Genomic DNA, 19,060 nt, shown 5'->3' on the forward strand with positions numbered 1-19,060 from the left:
TTTTAAATGTATTTTATTGTATTTGCTTAAATCAGAGACAACACAGTTAAAAAATGTATGACGAATGTATAATAAAAATGTGCTCTATTATTCCATTTTGTATTGTAAGCAAAACTTTTTTTTCCACAATTGATTTAAAAAAGCATAAACTAAAGCCAGCATATATTTATGTTCCTAAATAATAAATTAGAATTTATGTTTTAAATTAGAAAACGTTTTAAATGCAACACTTGATTCCTTGATATTAAATTTTTGATTTTTACTTAGCAAATGTAGTAATAAAACCTTTTGAAATTAATGTTGGGCAAAGCTAAATATTCTAATTTGAATTTAAAAAAAACAACCCGCCCCACCCTCTGTTAACTTAACAGTGGTCGACAAAATATACCGACTTATTGGTAAATGTTATAATCGACTCTGCCCACCCTGGTCACACTGTGGTATAGTCATCAAACGAAAAAAATACAGAAAATTGGCCAAGGAATAGATAAAATTCTTTAGGGCAAGAAAAGACACGGAAAACGAAAAAGACAAGTCCAGTGAAGCATATATTAACGCTTTGTGTGTTCATAATCGAGTTGCCTTTGCGCCCGTGACCAATAAAACGCAGTGAAAATGGCCTTGAAAGTGCTGGTGGGCCAGAAGCTGATGAACGAGGTGGTGAAGTACAAGCCTCCAGCCCCCAAAAAGCAGGGCGTTACGTCTGCGGCGGCTGCGGGGGCGGGTGGCATGGAATGGAGGGTCCTAGTTGTGGACAAGCTGGGAATGCGCATGGTCTCGGCGTGCACCAAAATGCACGAGATCAGCGCCGAGGGCATCACCCTGGTGGAGGACATCAACAAGAAGCGGGAGCCACTGCCCACCATGGATGCGATTTACTTGATCACCCCCTCGGATGAGTCAGTGCGTGGGTTGATCCGGGACTTCGAGAATCCGGCCAGGCCCATGTATCGCTACGCCCACGTCTTCTTCACGGAGGTCTGTCCCGAGGAGCTGTTCAACGATTTGTGCAAATCGTGTGCTGCCGGAAAGATCAAGACGCTGAAGGAGATCAACATCGCATTCTTGCCCTACGAATGTCAGGTATTTTCGCTGGACTCGCCGGACACCTTCCAGTGCCTGTACTCGCCGGCCTTTGCCTCCATCAGGAGCAAGCACATCGAGCGGATTGCCGAGCAAATAGCCACTTTGTGTGCCACTCTGGGGGAATACCCCAATGTGCGCTATCGCAGCGATTGGGACAGGAATATTGATCTGGCTGCATCGGTGCAGCAGAAGCTGGACGCATACAAGGCCGACGATGCCACCATGGGCGAGGGTCCGGAGAAGGCCCGCTCCCAGCTGCTGATCCTGGATCGCGGCTTCGACTGTGTGTCGCCACTGCTGCACGAGCTGACTCTTCAGGCCATGGCCTACGATTTGCTACCCATCGTGAACGACGTCTATCGCTATACACCCGGTCCGAATCAGCCCGATAAGGAGGTGCTGCTCGACGAGAACGACGACTTGTGGGTGGAGCTGCGCCACGAGCACATCGCTGTCGTCTCCACCCAGGTGACTCAGAACCTAAAGAAGTTCACCGACTCGAAGCGCATGGGCTCGGCCGACAAGTCATCGATGCGCGATCTGTCGCAGATGATCAAGAAGATGCCGCAGTACCAGAAGGAGCTGTCCAAGTACTCCACCCACTTGCATTTGGCCGAGGACTGCATGAAGTCGTACCAGAACTACGTGGACAAGCTGTGCCGCGTGGAGCAGGATCTGGCCATGGGCACGGACGCCGAGGGCGAGAAGATCAAGGATCATATGCGCAACATTGTGCCAATCTTGCTGGACGCCAATGTCTCGAACTACGACAAAGTTCGCATTATTGCCCTCTATGTGATGATCAAGAACGGAATTTCGGAGGAGAACCTAACGAAGCTCTTCACCCATGCCCAGCTGTCGCCCAAGGATCAGGATATGGTGCGTAATCTTAGTTGCTTGGGCATCAATGTCATTGCAGATTCGCGCAAGAAGGTGTACTCGGTGCCGCGCAAGGAGCGCACCACCGAGAGCACCTATCAGATGTCGCGCTGGACCCCGGTCATTAAGGACATAATGGAGGACTGCATAGAGGACAAGCTGGACTCGCGCCACTTCCCCTTCCTCGAGGGCAGGGCCCAGAACACCAACTACCATGCCCCGACCAGTGCCCGCTATGGCCACTGGCACAAGGACAAGGGACAGGCGCAAGTGAAGAACGTGCCCCGACTCATCGTCTTCATCGTGGGCGGCGTCAGCATGTCCGAGATGCGATGTGCTTATGAGGTGACCAGTGCGGTGCGCAACTGGGAGGTCCTCGTCGGCTCCTCGCACGTCCTCTCGCCCGAAATCTTTCTCAGCGACTTGGGCAGTCTCTCGAAGGAGGACTAAATACTTATTGGATCATTATCTTGTTAACGATTTTGTCACATTTATCGTGTTGTCGTAAAAATAGTTTGTTATTCCTTACCGAAGGTTCAAAATGATTCCTTAAGAAATTATTATACTAATTACATATTGCAATATAAATATTAAAATGCAATACATAAATTATATACGCATTACATAATATATTAAACAATTATATAGTATTTTACTCTTAGCCGAATATAAATAAATATTAACTTCAATAATACGAGTAGTATTATTTCAATTAAGCCCCTATACTGGCTCTTATACTGTAGCATGATAACTAGAAAAGAAAAACTGGACACGAATATCACAGCACCATATAATATTCACTTCGGATTACTTCAACAATTGAATAAACTTCCGAACTTAGTCAAATCGAAAAAATTATGGATGAGCCTGTGTGAAATTATATGCATATTCGGCCAAATGACATCAGAAAATATTTAAATGTTAACATTAAATATTAAACACTAAACCAAGTTGTCTAAAAACCATAAAGATTTCAAAAACGTATATTTTGAAAGTGGTTCAATAAAAGTATGTATTTGATATAATTCGAACTATATTTAAATGCAAGTTCAAATTTTTTGCACCCGAGGCATCTGAATGTATTGTAATTTCGTCAATACCCAATAAAGCTTACCAAAAAAATTAACAAATTGTTTCCAAATTAACTTGAACATTTATAATTTGATTATTCAAAAAATTATTTTCGCTTCCTATCAAAACTTTAGGTGTTTTTTAATCCGAAAGACAGTATTTTGAAAAATATTAAATAAAACTAATCAATTTATTATTTATATATTAAACAATTTTTTATGAAAATCATATTTTGTTTAATTTAAATGAGACATGATATCTAACAATTTGTTTCGAAAGATTTGTATAATTAATTATTTGAAACATCTCTACTGTTCTAAGCTAAAGCTTAGTTTTTAACTTTTAATCAGATTGCAAAACACAACTTATTTTAAAATAAACTCAATGAGTCATTAACATGTTTTGAAAAATATATAATAAACGTTACAAAATACTTGATAATAAATCGATGAAAAGTTTGAAAACATGCAATTAAAAAATACCAAAAGTTCGTATTTTGGCGCCTATAGTACGGTCACACTACAGCCCCACGCCATCGCTTAAAATTGTTTGTTTGTATCTGCGAATTTTGGAAAATTGCACAAATAATGCCGGAAGAACCCGAAATTGCCGTGGACGACAAGCGTAGTCACTTGCCATGGATTGAAAAGTACCGCCCGGTGAAGTTCAAGGAGATTGTGGGCAACGAGGATACGGTGGCGCGATTATCCGTCTTCGCCACCCAGGGAAATGCACCCAATATAATCATAGCGGTGAGTTTTGAAGGATTTAAACTCGGTTAGGGAGTAATAATTTCGGCTTATAGGGACCGCCAGGCGTGGGCAAGACCACCACAATCCAGTGTCTGGCGAGGATTCTCCTGGGAGACAGCTACAAAGAGGCTGTGCTCGAGCTGAATGCCTCCAATGAGCGAGGAATCGATGTGGTGCGCAACAAGATCAAGATGTTTGCCCAGCAGAAGGTGACATTGCCGCGCGGCCGGCACAAGATCGTGATCCTGGACGAGGCGGACAGCATGACGGAGGGTGCCCAGCAGGCCCTGCGCCGCACCATGGAGATCTACAGCAGCACCACGCGATTCGCACTGGCCTGCAACACCAGCGAGAAGATCATCGAGCCCATCCAATCGCGCTGCGCCATGTTGCGGTTCACCAAGCTATCCGATGCCCAGGTCCTGGCCAAGCTCATCGAGGTGGCCAAGTGGGAGAAGCTCAACTACACGGAGGACGGACTGGAGGCCATTGTCTTCACCGCCCAAGGAGATATGCGACAGGGGCTGAATAATCTGCAGTCCACTGCCCAGGGATTCGGCGATATCAATGCGGAGAACGTGTTCAAGGTCTGCGATGAGCCGCATCCCAAGCTCCTCGAGGAGATGATCCACCATTGTGCCGCCAACGATATACACAAGGCCTACAAGATTCTGGCCAAGCTGTGGAAGCTGGGATACTCGCCGGAGGACATCATTGGCAACATATTCCGCGTCTGCAAGCGCGTCAACATCGATGAGCATCTGAAGCTGGACTTCATCCGGGAGATTGGCATCACCCACATGAAGATTGTCGACGGCGTCAATTCCCTGCTGCAGCTCACCGCCCTTCTGGCCAAACTCTGCATAGCTGCCGAGAAGCATTAAGTTTTATTTACAGCTTATATAGGGTCCTTAGATTAAGGTCGTTACTGAATAAATTACTGGAATAAATTTTGGCTAAGGTGTTTACCTGGTACCCGGTACTCAATATTAAAAATATATTGGATAATCCAGAACTATTCTAAGAAAGTAAATTAAATAATAAGCAACACAAGAGTCTGCGAAATTGTACCTAGCTTAAAATTAAAAGGTACCACATCAGTCAACAGAGCGTAGCAGACTGTTGACAACCCTGGTAGAGTATTCAGAATATACCACCCAAATAACGGTACTGTACAGTGGATAACTTAACTAGTAAATTAAATTAAATTAAATCAAAAATGTTATTAAATAATTTAATTTAATTCAACAATACAAAACTTTAAAATCATTTGATATAATGGTATATTAGTAGTATTTTCATAAAATCAAAAAGTATTTTCCCATGAGCTCCTAGCATGGTATATTTCCACACCCACGAGTTGGTCACACTGTTTGCAGCGCTAAGTAAAGTGAATATGGCGAGTCTTGGGGGTCAACACGAAAATATTTCGAATAATCCAGAAGGTACGCATTGAAAACAGTCCCCAGCGAGTGCGAAATCAAAGGATAAAGCCCGGCGCTTTGTCGGCGATCGAAAATCGGCTAGGATATACGCGTTTTCGGTACATTTTACATGACCAAAAAGTGCTGGTCGACTGCGCAGCAAAACGGCACTCACACCACGGCCAAAAAAAAAAAACCAAACGGAGTGAAAAAAAAGAAAGAAAAAAAAGCGAGAGAAAAAGAAAAGTCTGCCCCCTCAAATGGGTGAATGTTTCGGGTTCCCCCGATTCGGAGTTTTGAGTTTATAAATAAGTTCCAGTCTGACATAAAAAAAGCGAGAAGGAAACATACATTTTCCCCTATTTCTCTATGTCTCTCGCTTCGTCATCGCAGCTGCGCTCTGTTTGTGTGTGTGTGTGTGTGTGTTTTTGTGTTCCCCCTCCCCACGCTTTTTCGCCTTTTGCCGTTTTCCTTTGCCAAATTGATTTTCCCCACGAGTCGAGTCCCCGTGTAAAACTCCGGAAAATCCCGAAAAGCACTTCTCACCTGCCCCCATTTTTCGTAATTCTTTGCAGTGGAAAACACATCCAAGCGATCCGAAAGTCGCGAGGGCAGTGCCGAGCGAAAAGGTAAGCCTATCTATTGGGACTATCTATTATCTTGTCGGGGGTTACATAAAATCGGGCTATATCTATATGCACTTTACATATGTATATGAAATCTCTTGAATATCAAACTCCAGCCCACGCACTCGCACCTGAAAAGATTTCAAACTGCAGCGCCGGCGCAACCTTGCATTGGTTCGCCCAGGTGGGCGGTCAAATCGGCGCTAAAGAAGACGACTCTCAAGGTAGTTGGCATTCCGTTTCTCTGGTCTTTGAAAGATCGAAAGCCACGCCCCATTCCGCTCCGCCCCCAAAACGAATGCTCCAAATACCAGTCGCATGATCTCACTAACAAATAAGACCCATAGGCCACCTTATCGCGATTTTAACCCCCCGAATACCCCTGTCACTGGTCTATTACAGGTCTAGAAATCAAAAGGAATCTTAGTTTTGCTCATTTGTAAATCTTCTTATCTATTTTCCTTGTAAAACTGGCAAAGCTGCGTATCCATAGTGCAAACACAGTGGCTATTTTTAGCATGGACACATTGCTAGAGCATAAATATGAAATATAAGAGTTCTTTGACCTTTGTAACTTTGCTTTTACATGCCAATTTTCAAAAATCCTTGTTAGGTTTCTACTTAAAATTACTTACAACTTAACTTAAATGAGTGACACATTCATAACTTTTTGAACTTAAGTGCATTTTATTTACTTTAAAAATTAGGGGAATTCTTAAGTTTTTAAAATTTAATTCCAACTGAATTAGTATAAAGTTGTTAATTACCTTATTATGAGAATATTTATCACTAACCTAATAAATTATTCTGTTTTAATTTTATGTAAACTAATGTCCAAATAGATTTTTTAAATGATAAATAATAGTTGCCAACTTTTAACAGTTTAAGAGCAATTTTGTGCCAGACGAAAAAAAAATTCAATAAATTAAATTTTCCCAAAAAGGAAAGAAAACGCACAGGCAAGCACAAGAAAAAATTCAAAATTGATTTTCTCAAACGAAAAATCAATGCAAAATGGTTGGCTTTCCAAAAACTAAACCAACAGGGGGTTAAAATCCACAAAAATTTGACTGCGACCTTGGCCGCTGATAATTTTTTTATAAGCTCCAAAATTTCGCACCTGTAACGAACGATGAGATTGACTTGCAGTCGTGTTCCTTTGTAGTCTCACTTACGTCATGGAATTCCAAAAATATCTTAACCGATAAGGCGATAAGAACCGGTTCCCAGTTCGATTATGCAGACTTTCGCAGGCAACCGCATGTTAACAATATTATTATTATTATTGTTTATTTTTGCATTTTTCCTCCCCAATGTCATTTCAATAGAACAAAATGTGCGCTTGCATCTGCTATTTGCTTTCTATTTTTTTTTTTCGCCACATTTTGCACATAGGCAAATTTCATGCGGGGGCGGCGGCTCTTATTGTCCGTGTATTTGTGCCATTTGTTATTGTTGCTAGTTTGTCAATTGACCCACAAAATGTGAGCGTACATCGCGTCGATGACGTCAGCCCACCTCTTGTAAATATCTCGCCGGCAAAAGTCGAAAAATTGGGTATATTAAGTAGATATTTATTGATTTTTTTTTTCGGCCACAGGTAGCAACAACGGCGAAAAATATTCCCACTTTTATTTGCCTGCGAACCGTAACTTGTTTATCCAAATTCAATTTATTCCCTTATATGTGCGAATCTCTATTAATTTGATACGCTTTTAGCGTCCAAAGACCGCGAGGAGAAGCTGAAATATGCCCGCGATCGACAAAATGAGGAGCGGCACCGAAAGATCGAGGAGCTGCGCGCCCAAGCGGAGGCCGCCCAGCGGTATCGCGAACAAAAGGAGGAGGAGCGCCGACGGCGGATCGAGGAGATCCGCGTCCGGGACACAGAGAAGCGCCACCAGGTGGAGGAGCGCAAAAAGGCCATCTTCGAGGCCGAAAAGGAGCGTCGCGAGTATATTCTCAAAAAGAATCAGGTTAGGTTGTCGATTATATCTTAATAAACTCTTACTATAATTCATAATGTATCCCCCGCAGGAACGCGAATCCCGGATAGAAGTCAAAAGGCGGGACAGAAACTCAATCGGCTTCGCTTTTGGCTCCTCGACTCCCCGCCTGCTGGATGTGCCCGCGGATTATGGTCTGGTATCGCCCAGTGCCTTTTGGGGTCAGCGGAGGTGAGACCCCAATGAAAGTTATTTCAGCACAAAGCCAACAGCCCACACAAAACACACATATTTGCTTTTTTAGCCATTCATGACTATGCGAACTAGTATTATGAACGATTTTATCTGTGCTTTGTGTTGCACATGACTAATTATCGCTGTACTTCGATTGACATGCTAAATTATAGCCTAGAATTTATTATTTAATATGTTTTTTATCAGTATTTCAATGACAAAATTGTTTACTAAAATTAAGCAAATGCAATTTGTCATAATAATAATGACTTAGTAGAAGCGAAATTAATATATAATACAAATTAATTAACTACAAAGAATTAAAACTAGAGTAGCATGTTTTGTTATCAATATTTGGTAATTATTTCCTATCAAGTTAGTTAAAATTTCACCATGATTAGACAATATTTTGATTAGAGCTATGTATTATTTGTTCTAAAAGTACCTAAATCACAGCTTTGATAGCAAATCTATTTAATCGATTTCTATTAGTAATTTTAAATTTTCCTCTCCAGATCCACATCTATATCGAACGTAGCGGGCGCCTCGCTCTCACGTCGAAGTTCAGAGCGTGAACTTGCCGACAGTGGTGCTAAGAAGCGTGCCTCCTCCTCGACGGACAGACAAGATGGTGAGTCCCGATGCCTCCGGCGGCACTTCAGTCACCCCGAGAACAGATTTACACTCTATACACTTGAGAACACTCCACACTCGCCAAGACACCAGACACACATAATGAGATTTAATTTTACTTTGCAGTTATCGTTATCGTTACCTTAGACACTCGTAACTCTTGTAATTGACAGACCCCAGTTATTGTTTATACATGTGCCCCGCAATTTAGAGATTTCTATAACCTCCCCCCCAAATTATATTATCTCCCACTGTGCCCAGATGGTGTACATGTGAACTACTTTTATTGTATAGTTGCAAACCCCTGGCACCAACAGACTTCCCTCACGGCACAATCACTTTATATTTCCTTTTTTAAATTTTGTTTTCCAATATGATTTGCACCCAAACGCAAACGCCAACAGCAATCACACCTCTGTAACGTTCACTTCTCTCTCTATCTCTGAAAAAAAACAAATCGAAAAACTACCGACTTCACACAGATCACCGACGCAAGTCTTCCTCCATGTACGAGGTGTTCAATTGGGGCTATTCCAATGACGAGCCGCCCAAGCGGTTCTCGCTCTCCATCGCCGGCAGCGAGATAAATATCGATGGGCCGGCCAATCCCAATCCGCCGCCCACTTCAAACAAACAAACAGCCAACGCGCACAGACCTACAAATCTCACAACAACCACAGCAACAAGCACCTCAACTGCAGGCCACAACAACTTTAACAACCATAACTCGTATCGTAAGGGTGAGGGTTCTTCTTCTACTCCTCTCAGCTCCTGCTCCTCCTCGTTCTTAACTGCTCTCGTTCTGACCACGATTATTGTTTTGCCGTAACCCCAAATGCAACCCCTAACCCTAGCCCTAACCCCCTGTAATTGTAATCGTAACCCCCGCCGTAAGCTCTTAACTCGTTGTCTCTTACCCCTAACCCAAACCAACCAACCATTGGCATGTCTTTGGCCCCTCAGTTTTGCATGATGTTTTTACGCCCTCCAGATTGTACAGATTGTCCAAGCGCTCTTTGTTGAACCTAACCCCTCGAAAGCAGCATCGGCCGTCTATTGAGAATTCAACGTAGATCCCCAACAGCATGGTTTTTTTGGTACCGAAAGTGTTTACACTCCACTTAAAATTCGTTATTATCCTAGTTAAATAAACTATCAAAATCAGAAATCAATATTTTCTTTGTAAGATAAACTGTCAATATCATAATTCAATCTGTATAAAGATATAATCATAAAAAAAACTTTCAAAAGATTTATTTTTAAATATAATTAGACAATTTTTAATGGATTAATAATAGTCTGAGCTCGATCTACTTTTTTTCCTGTAGATTATTTTTAATTTAATAAATAATATTATATATTAGAGCTATGGACAGTTAGATGGAACTAAAATTTATAAAAAAAAAACAATTATTAAATAATTTAAAACAATAATAATAAATTAACAACTCCATTTATTAGATATAATTTTGATAGTTATCAAATTTACAGAAGCTTTAAGCAAATAAAATGAGATTCTAGTGTAAATACTTTCCGAATTTTAGCTATTTTCGCTTTTGGTTTCTCTCGTTCCTAGTCCTTAGTAATTTTTTTATAATTTTATGGCCGAAATCGCAAGTGAATCATTTCGGCAGTTGCATCTGAAAATCGAATTTCAAAATCCAAAATCATGTACAAAACAAAAACCAACAACCCCCAAACCGAATATTGCAGAAGATAGCGTTGACACATCACCCATGGTGTTCCGAAGCGTTTACCGCAGGAAAACGGACCTCATGCCGACAATACCCAGCCCCCGAGACGGGCACTATGGTTCGCGCAGCTCCCTGAGCACCACGCCGGCCAGAACCCCAGGTAAGATCCCAACGCTACGATCCCCTCCACATCGCACCCCAAATAGCAATCATGCCCATCCAGCGATCAGCTTCATCGTCCAGCTACGCATCATCAGCTCTTCATTCGACATCCTTCCATTCAATTAGTTGCGTTTTCTTTTGGTTTAGCCCATTCCGGAACCGGACCAACAGTTGCCCCTAGCCTTAGTAGCCCCTTTGACTTTATTCCGTCGATTCCCGGGTTCGTTCTTTGCTGCTTGGGCAGAGAGAAAGTGAGAAAAAAAGAAAGGGAACTCAGACACACACACACTCTCCTCCAGGCACCTGCAACACCAGAACTTTTGTACACGCACACGGAACACACTGTACAAACTCACACCAGCCACTTAAACACACCTTCTTAAAGCACACCCACTTGTACACACCATTTTGTAGCCCAGTTTGTACACATATTTTTGTGACGTCTTTTTGTAACTGCAGTTGCGTTTGAAATAGTAGCGTTTAGGGTTATAATTTTAAGATAGTGCGTAGATCCTTATTGCTATTAGCTTTCTTTTGCCAAGAAATGCATTTTAAATTTCGTCAATATCCAAATACTTATATATATGTTTATATGTTATAAACAAATTTTTAAGGCTAACTAACTTTCAAGATAATTTGAAAATCCTTTGTGATATTAGCCTTCTATTTCCAAGAATTAAATCTTAAATTTCTTAACTTAATTGGTTTCCAAATAGTTCAATGATTCTAAATGCTAAATGATCCAAATACTTATTTGGCTTTAAAATTGGTAAAATATATTTAAAAACAATTTTTTAGGGTACAACTATATTTCAAAACAATTCCATGATCCTTATTGCTATTGGCTTACTTTTCCCAATAATTATATCTAAAATTTATTGTATAAAAGTTAATTTAATAATACAAAATTAAAACAGTTTTGCAAATCATACCTTTATATAAGCTTAGTAATTTAGCATTTTTGAAAACCACACACTATTATTTTGAGCGCAACTGTGTGTAGATAAGCATAGCTCCCTAAGGATCCGCAGCCAGAGCCAGGCTCGAAAAGATTCACGAAACCAATTTCAACTTTCAACTGAACCGCAGGACGGGCGTACTCGATGAACCGCTTGGACCAGCTGGCGCAGCCGATTCGCCGGAACGGGGAGCACATGCGGGCCATCCTGGAGCGGGAGCGGCGCGAGCGGGAGCTGGAGATGCTGGACGAGACCGCCTCGCTGGGCGGCGGTGGGCGACGCGGCACGGCGGCGGCTCGAGCCCGTCGGGCGGGAAGCGCCGGTAGCGGCAGCTCCACTGCCGCCGGCATCATGTCCCGCAGCATGACCCATCTGGCCGGAGGAGGAGGTGGCCAGCGGGAACGCGGAAAGTACTCGCTGGGCGGCGGAATCTCGACCAGCTTCCGACCGCTGGCCAGCGGAGCCGGCGGTCAGCGGGACTCCACCAGTAAGAGCATGACACAGATTAGCAGTTGGTCGGTTTATGGCAGCACAGCACCACCCAACCACCAAATGCACCACCTGCGCCAGTCCACACTCGGCCTGCAAACTGCGGCAACTAAGAAATACCTCCAGTCATCATTTGCCTCAGCCTCAGCCTCATCCTTCAACTCTGCATCCTTCCGCGCGAACTGGGCGACTGGGCGTGGCCAGCAGCAGCAATATGCGATCTCTACTAACCCCCACCGTTTTCTCGATCTCGATCCCAACTCATTGTTGCTCATGAACTCTGCTAGTTTGTTAGTGAATGCAGGTGTGTGCGATTAAAAAACAAAAACCCAACAAAAAACCGAAATCAAACATCTCGAACTACCAACAAAAACAAAAAAAACAAAAAAAAAAACCACCAATCCAAAAACACACTAGCACCACTACACACAACACACACTAAATCTAAAATCTAAATCCGGATAGCATTGTAGCCATCTTACCCATTTTCGCGAGTACTTACCGATAGCCAAACAACACAACCACAAATCACACCCGTACACCCGCATAGGCTTTGGTTTCCCCGTAGATCGATCCACAGAAGACATACGAAGAACGACCGATCGAGGTTGTCTTTAGTTCATTTGAGCAGCAATTTGTGATCCACTTTTCATTGCATTCGGTTTTAAGATCTAAGATCCTTTGAAATCGATTCAATTTCCAATCGCAAGTCCGTTTATTTTAAATGTCCCTAAGAACAGTGCGTCTTGGAACCACTAGATAATTAAGAATGGCAAAAACCAAAGAGTTTAAACTGAAAATTCACTTTAAATTTCACTTTCCTAAAACTAAAATTCGTATTTGAGAGAAAACCCTTTCTTTTTACCAACACTAGACCGTTGATAATTTTAAAAGCCATAAAATTAAAACTAAAATGGCGTATTACTTTTGTTTATAGCATTTTTCAAATAATTTTATATCCAAAAATGATATATTTTATTTAGTTAGTTAAATGAGGTTTATTGCCAAATTAAGTATAGAAAATTATTGTACACATTTTTTTATTAGTTCTACGAAGCAAACATTTATTTTAATTTATCAAGATATTAGCACCAAAACGCACTGTAGTTGTCAAAATTCCTAGTCATTTGGGGACTTCCTTTCATCACATTATCATAATAGATCATTTTTGGGGATTCCCTGGTCCATATTGTTGGCTGCCTGTCGCCGTCTGTCGGTCGTTTAGTTCGTATGTATCCACAAATACACTATTTTGTATCGGTTTTTATTCCATGGTGAAGTGAAACATTCATTTATTGTTCTTTTTATTATTATTTATATTTATTTTACATTTAAGCCATCATAAAACATAAAAAACACATAAACATAAGTATTATTGGGGCTTTTTTGAGCCTTTGTTTATCTCATCCTGGTAATAGGTATATGTTGTTTGGCCCTTTGGTTTATTTTGTGTCTCCTCCTCATAATGTGCGCTCGCTCTGTGTTCGATTAATTGGAATCTATCTTGTCTGTTGGTACTTTGGTTAACTTGTGTCCCACACTTGGTTTTGTGTTTACTCCCTGTGTTTCCCCCCCTGCAATAATGGTAAACTCTGGTGACGGTCACTACTCACGTACGCTTTATTTGGTGCTCCACATAAGCTCATCCATATTGACACCCCCCTTAAAACAACCCTTGAAAACCCTCATCCCTTAATGGTTCTAATCCAAACATGATTCTGTAGGCTCGCGATCGGGAAATGCCACGCCCGGCGGACACTTCAATAGCTCAAGGCCCGGCAGCGCCATGTCCACATCGACGAACATGTCCACATCCGGGCTGGTGCCCAGGCGACCGGCCACGGCGCCCCGGAAACCGAGGCCCGCCAGCATCGCCGGAACGGGCATGTCACTCGAGGGTACGTCTCCTTGAAAGTACTTAAAAAAAAAACCAACTAACAATCAGCTTGCAACCCCGCAGAGATCAACAAACTGAAGAGGGATCAAAAGCCGCCCGTGAAGACGACAGCCGCCTCGCCATCCGCACAAACGACACCCAAACGAACTGCAAACCTGATGTCCACCTCCCTGATCGTGACCTCCAGCTCATCGCGGCTGAGCAGTGCCGAGAAGAAGACGCCTTCAAAGCGGGTACGACTAGGCACCTCAAGGATAAAACCCATTGAATCTCATTGAAATCTGTTTTTACATGCATAGGAACCTCCGGTGCCCAAGGCGGCATCCGCTTCCAAGGCTCTGCCAAGTCGCACGGCCAGTTCGGAGCGCATCAGCCGGCTCAGCAAGGAGCCGAAAACCAAGGACAACTCTGCGATGACCAGGTCCATGATTGTCACCAGCAGCAGTTCCACCACAACCACCACAAAAGCGGCTCCTGCACCTGCACCTGCACCGGCACCCGTACCCGTTTCCGCCCCTGCTCCCGAGCAGAATGGCATGGCCAAGGAGGTGCTGCTTGAGAAGACGGCCGCAGAGGAGCCAGTTCCTGAGGCAGCACCAGTTCCTATCGAGGCTCCCGTTGCCGTTCCTTCGGTAAGCAAGGCCGAGAAGGAGGCTCTGAACTCGGAGAAAACGGAAGAAGTGGTGCGCCAGGTGGAGGAGGAGCAAACTTTATTAGTGGAACCCGTGCCGGAGGCTCTGATAGCCTCAATTAATGTAGAGGAAAAGTCGGACGAGGGCACCGAAAAGGAGACAGCCAAGGCCCAGGAGCAGGCAGCGCCCAAGAAACCGTCGCGCAGCAAGGAGAACTCCGAGGTGCGGGAGCTGACGCCGCCGGAGGGCGCCGATCTGATGACCGCATCGATGATGGCCAAGAAGATCACGACCGAGGAGGAGGCCAAGGCCGCTTTGGCCGAGAGACGACGCCTGGCCCGCGAGGAGGCCGAACGACAGGCGGAATTAGAGCGCCAACGACTGGAAGCTGAACGCCTGGCAGAGATCAAGGCCCAGGAGGAGGAGGCCGAGCGCCAGCGCCTGTTCGAGGAGGAGTCCACTCGCCTGGCCGAGGAACAGCGCCGCGGCGAGGAGGAGCGTCTGCGCAAGGCCATCGAGGTAAGAGGTTGACGCCCATCCAGCAGCAAAGCTAACTAATTATTTACTTTGTTGTCTCTAGGAAGCCCAGCAGCGCGAGGAGGAGGAGAAACGCAAGCGCGAGGATGAGGAGAAGCAGCGCGTGGAGCGCGAGGAGGCCGAGAAGAAGGCCAAGGAGGAGGCGGAGAAGCAGCGCGTCGAGGTGGCCGAGCGGCTCAAGCGGGAGGAGAAGGAGCGCGAGGAGCGCCGCAAGCGGGTGGAGGCCATCATGCTGCGCACCCGCAAGGGAGGAGCTGCCACCACACCCTCCAAGGTAAGGATACTTAAATTACATTTAGTTTTCCAATATTGGCTAAAAAAATGGATTTTACCTTACACTCTCTATTGCCAATAAATCATAAATTCAAAACTCTTAAAATAATGATAATTTATTTTATTTTAATTATATTATTCAAGAATTATTATTGTTTCAAGCCAGAAAATTAAAATCATAAAGCAATAAATATATTTTATCAAAAAAACCAAATTTATAACTCAAAAGGAATGCGTTTTGATGATTTTTATTTGTTTTTGCTTGAAATAAAACTCAGAGTTTCATCAACATATTTTTGATTATTATTAAATTACTTAAAATAATTATTGTATTCAATCTTGTAAATAAATTTATGGAGGGGATGACTTTTTAAGTGACTTATTTTTTAAATTAAAAAAACACATGAATAATCATCACTTGCAGTCCCTGGCAATATTTACTTTTCTTTCATGATTCATCTGAGTTGTTAATAAAATATTTTTATACATGTGTTTTGGGATGGCAACTTGCAAAGTGTATGCCAAAATCCATAATACAAATGTTGTATAACAATATCAGCTAATGTCGCAACTATTAATTTAAATTTATTATTCGATTTCATTACTTAAACATAACTATTTGGTTACAGGACGCTAACGACAAGGCCGCTCCTGCCGCATCAGCTCCGGAGAACAATAGCAGCAGCAACAGCAGCGTCAGTGGCAGCAGCAACAACTCGGCGGAGGGCTCGCCCAGCACTGCGGATTCCACGCCAGCGCCTACGGCCACGGAAACGGAAACGGTGCAGGAGCCACCCAACAGCCAGGCGATGTACGAGCAGTCGGTGCTAGACAAGGAGAACTCGCTGATCAACAGCTTCTCCACAATGATCATCGATGAGAACGCCAAGAACCTGCAGCAAGTGAGCAACGGCAAGTTGCTGGTGGACTTCGAGGGCACCAATACTGTGCCGGCAGTGGCCAATGGCAATGGTCACATCGAGAATGTCAACAACAAGAAGTGAGTGGAGGGATTGGTCTTCGTGTAATGTTATGTGATTGACATGGCCGTTCATTTTCAGCGACATCAATCTGCTGCAGGACGCAGTTGGTCCGGTCGCCACCCAACTGATTGACCTGAGCATCGAGTCACAAGATCTTCACCTGAACAATAATAACAGCTTGCTGACGAGCACAGCGGCAACCACCACGCTAGTCACTGCTGATAGTCACGAGAATAAAGGTACTTCTTACATTATTTATATCACCAAATAGTCCACTAATTTTTGTATTTTTTAACCAGATATATCGCTGCTGTGAATTGGATGAGGAAAGCAAAACAGATTGTTTTCTAAACCTAAATCTTGATATAGCTAAATGTGTGTGGAGTTGGAGTATTTATTTATAGGATGAGATCTATATAGGAATGCGAGTGGAGAGTGCGACAAATTATGGTTACTAAAAAACAGGAAAACATAAAAGCTTATAAAAACCTATATATTTAAACGTACACATTATATAGATAGATCTGAATCAGAATCAGAGAGAACGGGGATAGGAATGAGACCGATCCCAAGCGAATCGGGACGGAGCAGCTGCAAGTTAAAATTAGTTAAGAACTAAGACAAACCCTAAATGAGAAAGCGTGAGAGATGGACGAGATCCTCCCCAGAGTTCGGGGATCGTTTGCGAAGCAATTCAATATCAAAGAAATCTATTTGTGAAGCACTACAACTAAGCTAAAGGAAAAGGAACATTTGATGCAATTTTCGAGTCGATTCGATTCGATGCGATGCGTTTCGATCTAATTTAATTACAAACTCGCTTCAAAAGTTAAAAGTGCATGCTTACATTGAGTATAACTTGAGCCAGAGCGCAGGATATAATCGCCTGCGTCGACGTCAATGCAGCGTATATAATTGAAAATTATATAAAAATTAGTAGAGACAAACCCCTAGTTTAAACAACAATGCGAGATTCTACGGGGCACCCAGATCAAATTGTGTGTGCCGGGCCCCCAAGCGAGCAATAAACGTAATCGAACATAAAGATAAAGAAAAAGATGAAAATGAAGACGAAGACGCGGTATCCACATACCATTAACCCCATCCACATCTACAGCGCCTCACTGCTAGGAGGGCATCCGCTCCCCCCTTTATTTTTTGCCCAACTTTGCACAGTTGTTCTGTAAGTTAAGTTTACTACGTTGAGCCAACGAATCGTGAGGTATTATTTATTAAAAACAAAAACGAAACAAACGAAAAAAAAAATAGGAAAAAAAAATGAGAAGAAAGGAAATTCAATTGAAATTATTTGCTGATACTGTTTGCAGTTAGTCGAGCAGATATAGGTAGCCTGTAAACAAAATAAACAATTATATACACCCACTGTAATCACAGATGTCAGTGCTTGATATACACATCTAGTGGAAATGGCAGTACCATGCTGTACTTGTTTGTAGTAGGAGTCCAAAATCTGATTATGCTTATGTCACCTTTTATTATAGTAAAGTTCTCTGTATATTATCTATTTTGCGTCTACGTATATATTTTTTGGTAAACAATTTTTTATATATATACACATTTATATTTGTAATTTGTATTTATCCATGTGCAAAAATAAATTATGATGATTATTTTTTAAAGAGTCGTTCACCTCGAAGCATGCATAACAGATTGTAAAAAATAAATCGATTTATATATATATATATATATATATATATATAAAATCATCCCCATAGTCTACGAAACTCACACACCCACTTGTATCTGAGCGAAAGGGCCTTAACAGTTAGTAGGATGCATGATCGATGCAGATCGATTATAGAACGTTAGCAGACAGAATCGGAAGGAAAACCTACATTTTCGAGCGTTTCGCATGCGAAAACCGTTAATAGATTAATATATTATAATGGCAATGTGTGTATGCAACTAATAAGCCCTAACTTCTAGTTAATTACTGCTTTCCTATGTTATAAACCTAATGGCGATATAATCAAAACAAAAGACAAGCCCACATAAAACCAATGTGTATGCTACCCAACATAACAAAATCCTTTAAAGATCAAGCTGAATTATGTATTTTTAATATTAAATATCACACAACCCACACAAACGAAACGAACACGACAAACAGAACAACAAATTATACAAGCAATTCCCCCTATTTATTTAGAACCACACTGAAACACTTAAGAAATTCGCTTCTTATCGTAAAACCACAATTGCATAATTTATACGATTAAACAAAATATATATTTATGTGAATAAACTGTAACTAATTCTCAAGGCAAACCTCTGAAAGCGATTTGTTAACTGTCTGGCTTCCAGAAAGTCCCTGAAAATGTCATGGTCATTTGAATGGAATGCTGCTGCAATACCCTCTCGATAAGGCGGAACAATAGTAAGCAACAAATGGAATTTTACTCTGGCGAAACTTTATCTTATCGTTTAGTTAGTACCCACACTCAAAAAATTAACCTGAATGAAGGTAAATGTGATCTTATGCCTGTCAAATGATCAACGAATCCCCCAGGAACAATATTAAAAGTCTCGAAATACAAAGAAAACAACAGAAATGTTTCCAAACTTAAAAAAAAAATTTAACCGACAAGCCATTTTTTTAAAATTTTCCCCAAATCGAATTTCAAGAGCGAATTGTAGCTTAATTCAAAACCATATACCGAATCTTACAAACTCGCTGTCATTAAAATTTTTTTAAATTATCGGATTTATGTTTCTACGCAATGAAGTTGCTTAAGGACTTTAGCTCTTTTTTTCAGTGTACA

General features: G+C 42.1%; 3 protein-coding genes across 19 annotated transcripts; all 3 read left to right on the forward strand.

Annotated features, from left to right (window-relative positions):
* Positions 1-421: 421 nt before the first annotated feature.
* On the forward strand, positions 422-2,730 carry LOC128259191 (protein ROP). Its single transcript, XM_052991428.1, has one exon. It carries the CDS (start codon positions 616-618, stop codon positions 2,413-2,415), a length of 1,800 nt encoding a protein of 599 aa, XP_052847388.1. The 5' UTR covers positions 422-615; the 3' UTR covers positions 2,416-2,730.
* An 812-nt stretch (positions 2,731-3,542) lies between these two features.
* LOC128259199 (replication factor C subunit 2) lies at positions 3,543-4,743 on the forward strand. Its single transcript, XM_052991444.1, has 2 exons — positions 3,543-3,788; positions 3,842-4,743. The coding sequence occupies exons 1-2, from the start codon at positions 3,624-3,626 to the stop codon at positions 4,670-4,672; spliced, it is 996 nt and encodes a 331-aa protein (XP_052847404.1). The 5' UTR covers positions 3,543-3,623; the 3' UTR covers positions 4,673-4,743.
* A 397-nt stretch (positions 4,744-5,140) lies between these two features.
* LOC128259187 (ensconsin) lies at positions 5,141-18,566 on the forward strand. 17 transcript variants are annotated; one of them, XM_052991409.1, is made up of 16 exons: positions 5,141-5,233; positions 5,788-5,841; positions 5,955-6,062; positions 7,558-7,814; positions 7,876-8,015; positions 8,534-8,649; positions 9,134-9,391; positions 10,365-10,505; positions 11,597-12,259; positions 13,680-13,853; positions 13,916-14,085; positions 14,152-15,003; positions 15,065-15,295; positions 15,924-16,294; positions 16,356-16,516; positions 16,577-18,566. In XM_052991409.1, the coding sequence occupies exons 1-16, from the start codon at positions 5,185-5,187 to the stop codon at positions 16,591-16,593; spliced, it is 3,762 nt and encodes a 1,253-aa protein (XP_052847369.1). In that variant the 5' UTR covers positions 5,141-5,184; the 3' UTR covers positions 16,594-18,566. The 17 variants fall into 17 exon arrangements, with proteins under 17 accessions (XP_052847369.1, XP_052847373.1, XP_052847370.1 ...); XM_052991413.1 differs by lacking the exon at positions 9,134-9,391; XM_052991410.1 differs by lacking the exon at positions 5,955-6,062 and having other exon boundaries at positions 9,134-9,397; positions 10,368-10,505.
* Positions 18,567-19,060: the final 494 nt, after the last annotated feature.

This window comes from Drosophila gunungcola (genome assembly GCF_025200985.1).
Source record: "Drosophila gunungcola strain Sukarami chromosome 3L unlocalized genomic scaffold, Dgunungcola_SK_2 000005F, whole genome shotgun sequence".
Classification (NCBI taxonomy): domain Eukaryota; kingdom Metazoa; phylum Arthropoda; class Insecta; order Diptera; family Drosophilidae; genus Drosophila; species Drosophila gunungcola.

Coding starts and splice junctions, on each gene's coding strand:
- LOC128259191 (XM_052991428.1), top strand. CDS start 616: ATGGCCTTGAAAGTGCTGGTGGGCCAGAAGCTGATGAACGAGGTGGTG.
- LOC128259199 (XM_052991444.1), top strand. CDS start 3,624: ATGCCGGAAGAACCCGAAATTGCCGTGGACGACAAGCGTAGTCACTTG. Junction 3,789..3,841: donor CACCCAATATAATCATAGCG/GTGAGTTTTGAA, acceptor TTCGGCTTATAG/GGACCGCCAGGCGTGGGCAA.
- LOC128259187 (XM_052991409.1), top strand. CDS start 5,185: ATGGCGAGTCTTGGGGGTCAACACGAAAATATTTCGAATAATCCAGAA. Junction 13,854..13,915: donor AACGGGCATGTCACTCGAGG/GTACGTCTCCTT, acceptor GCAACCCCGCAG/AGATCAACAAACTGAAGAGG. Junction 14,086..14,151: donor AGAAGACGCCTTCAAAGCGG/GTACGACTAGGC, acceptor TTACATGCATAG/GAACCTCCGGTGCCCAAGGC.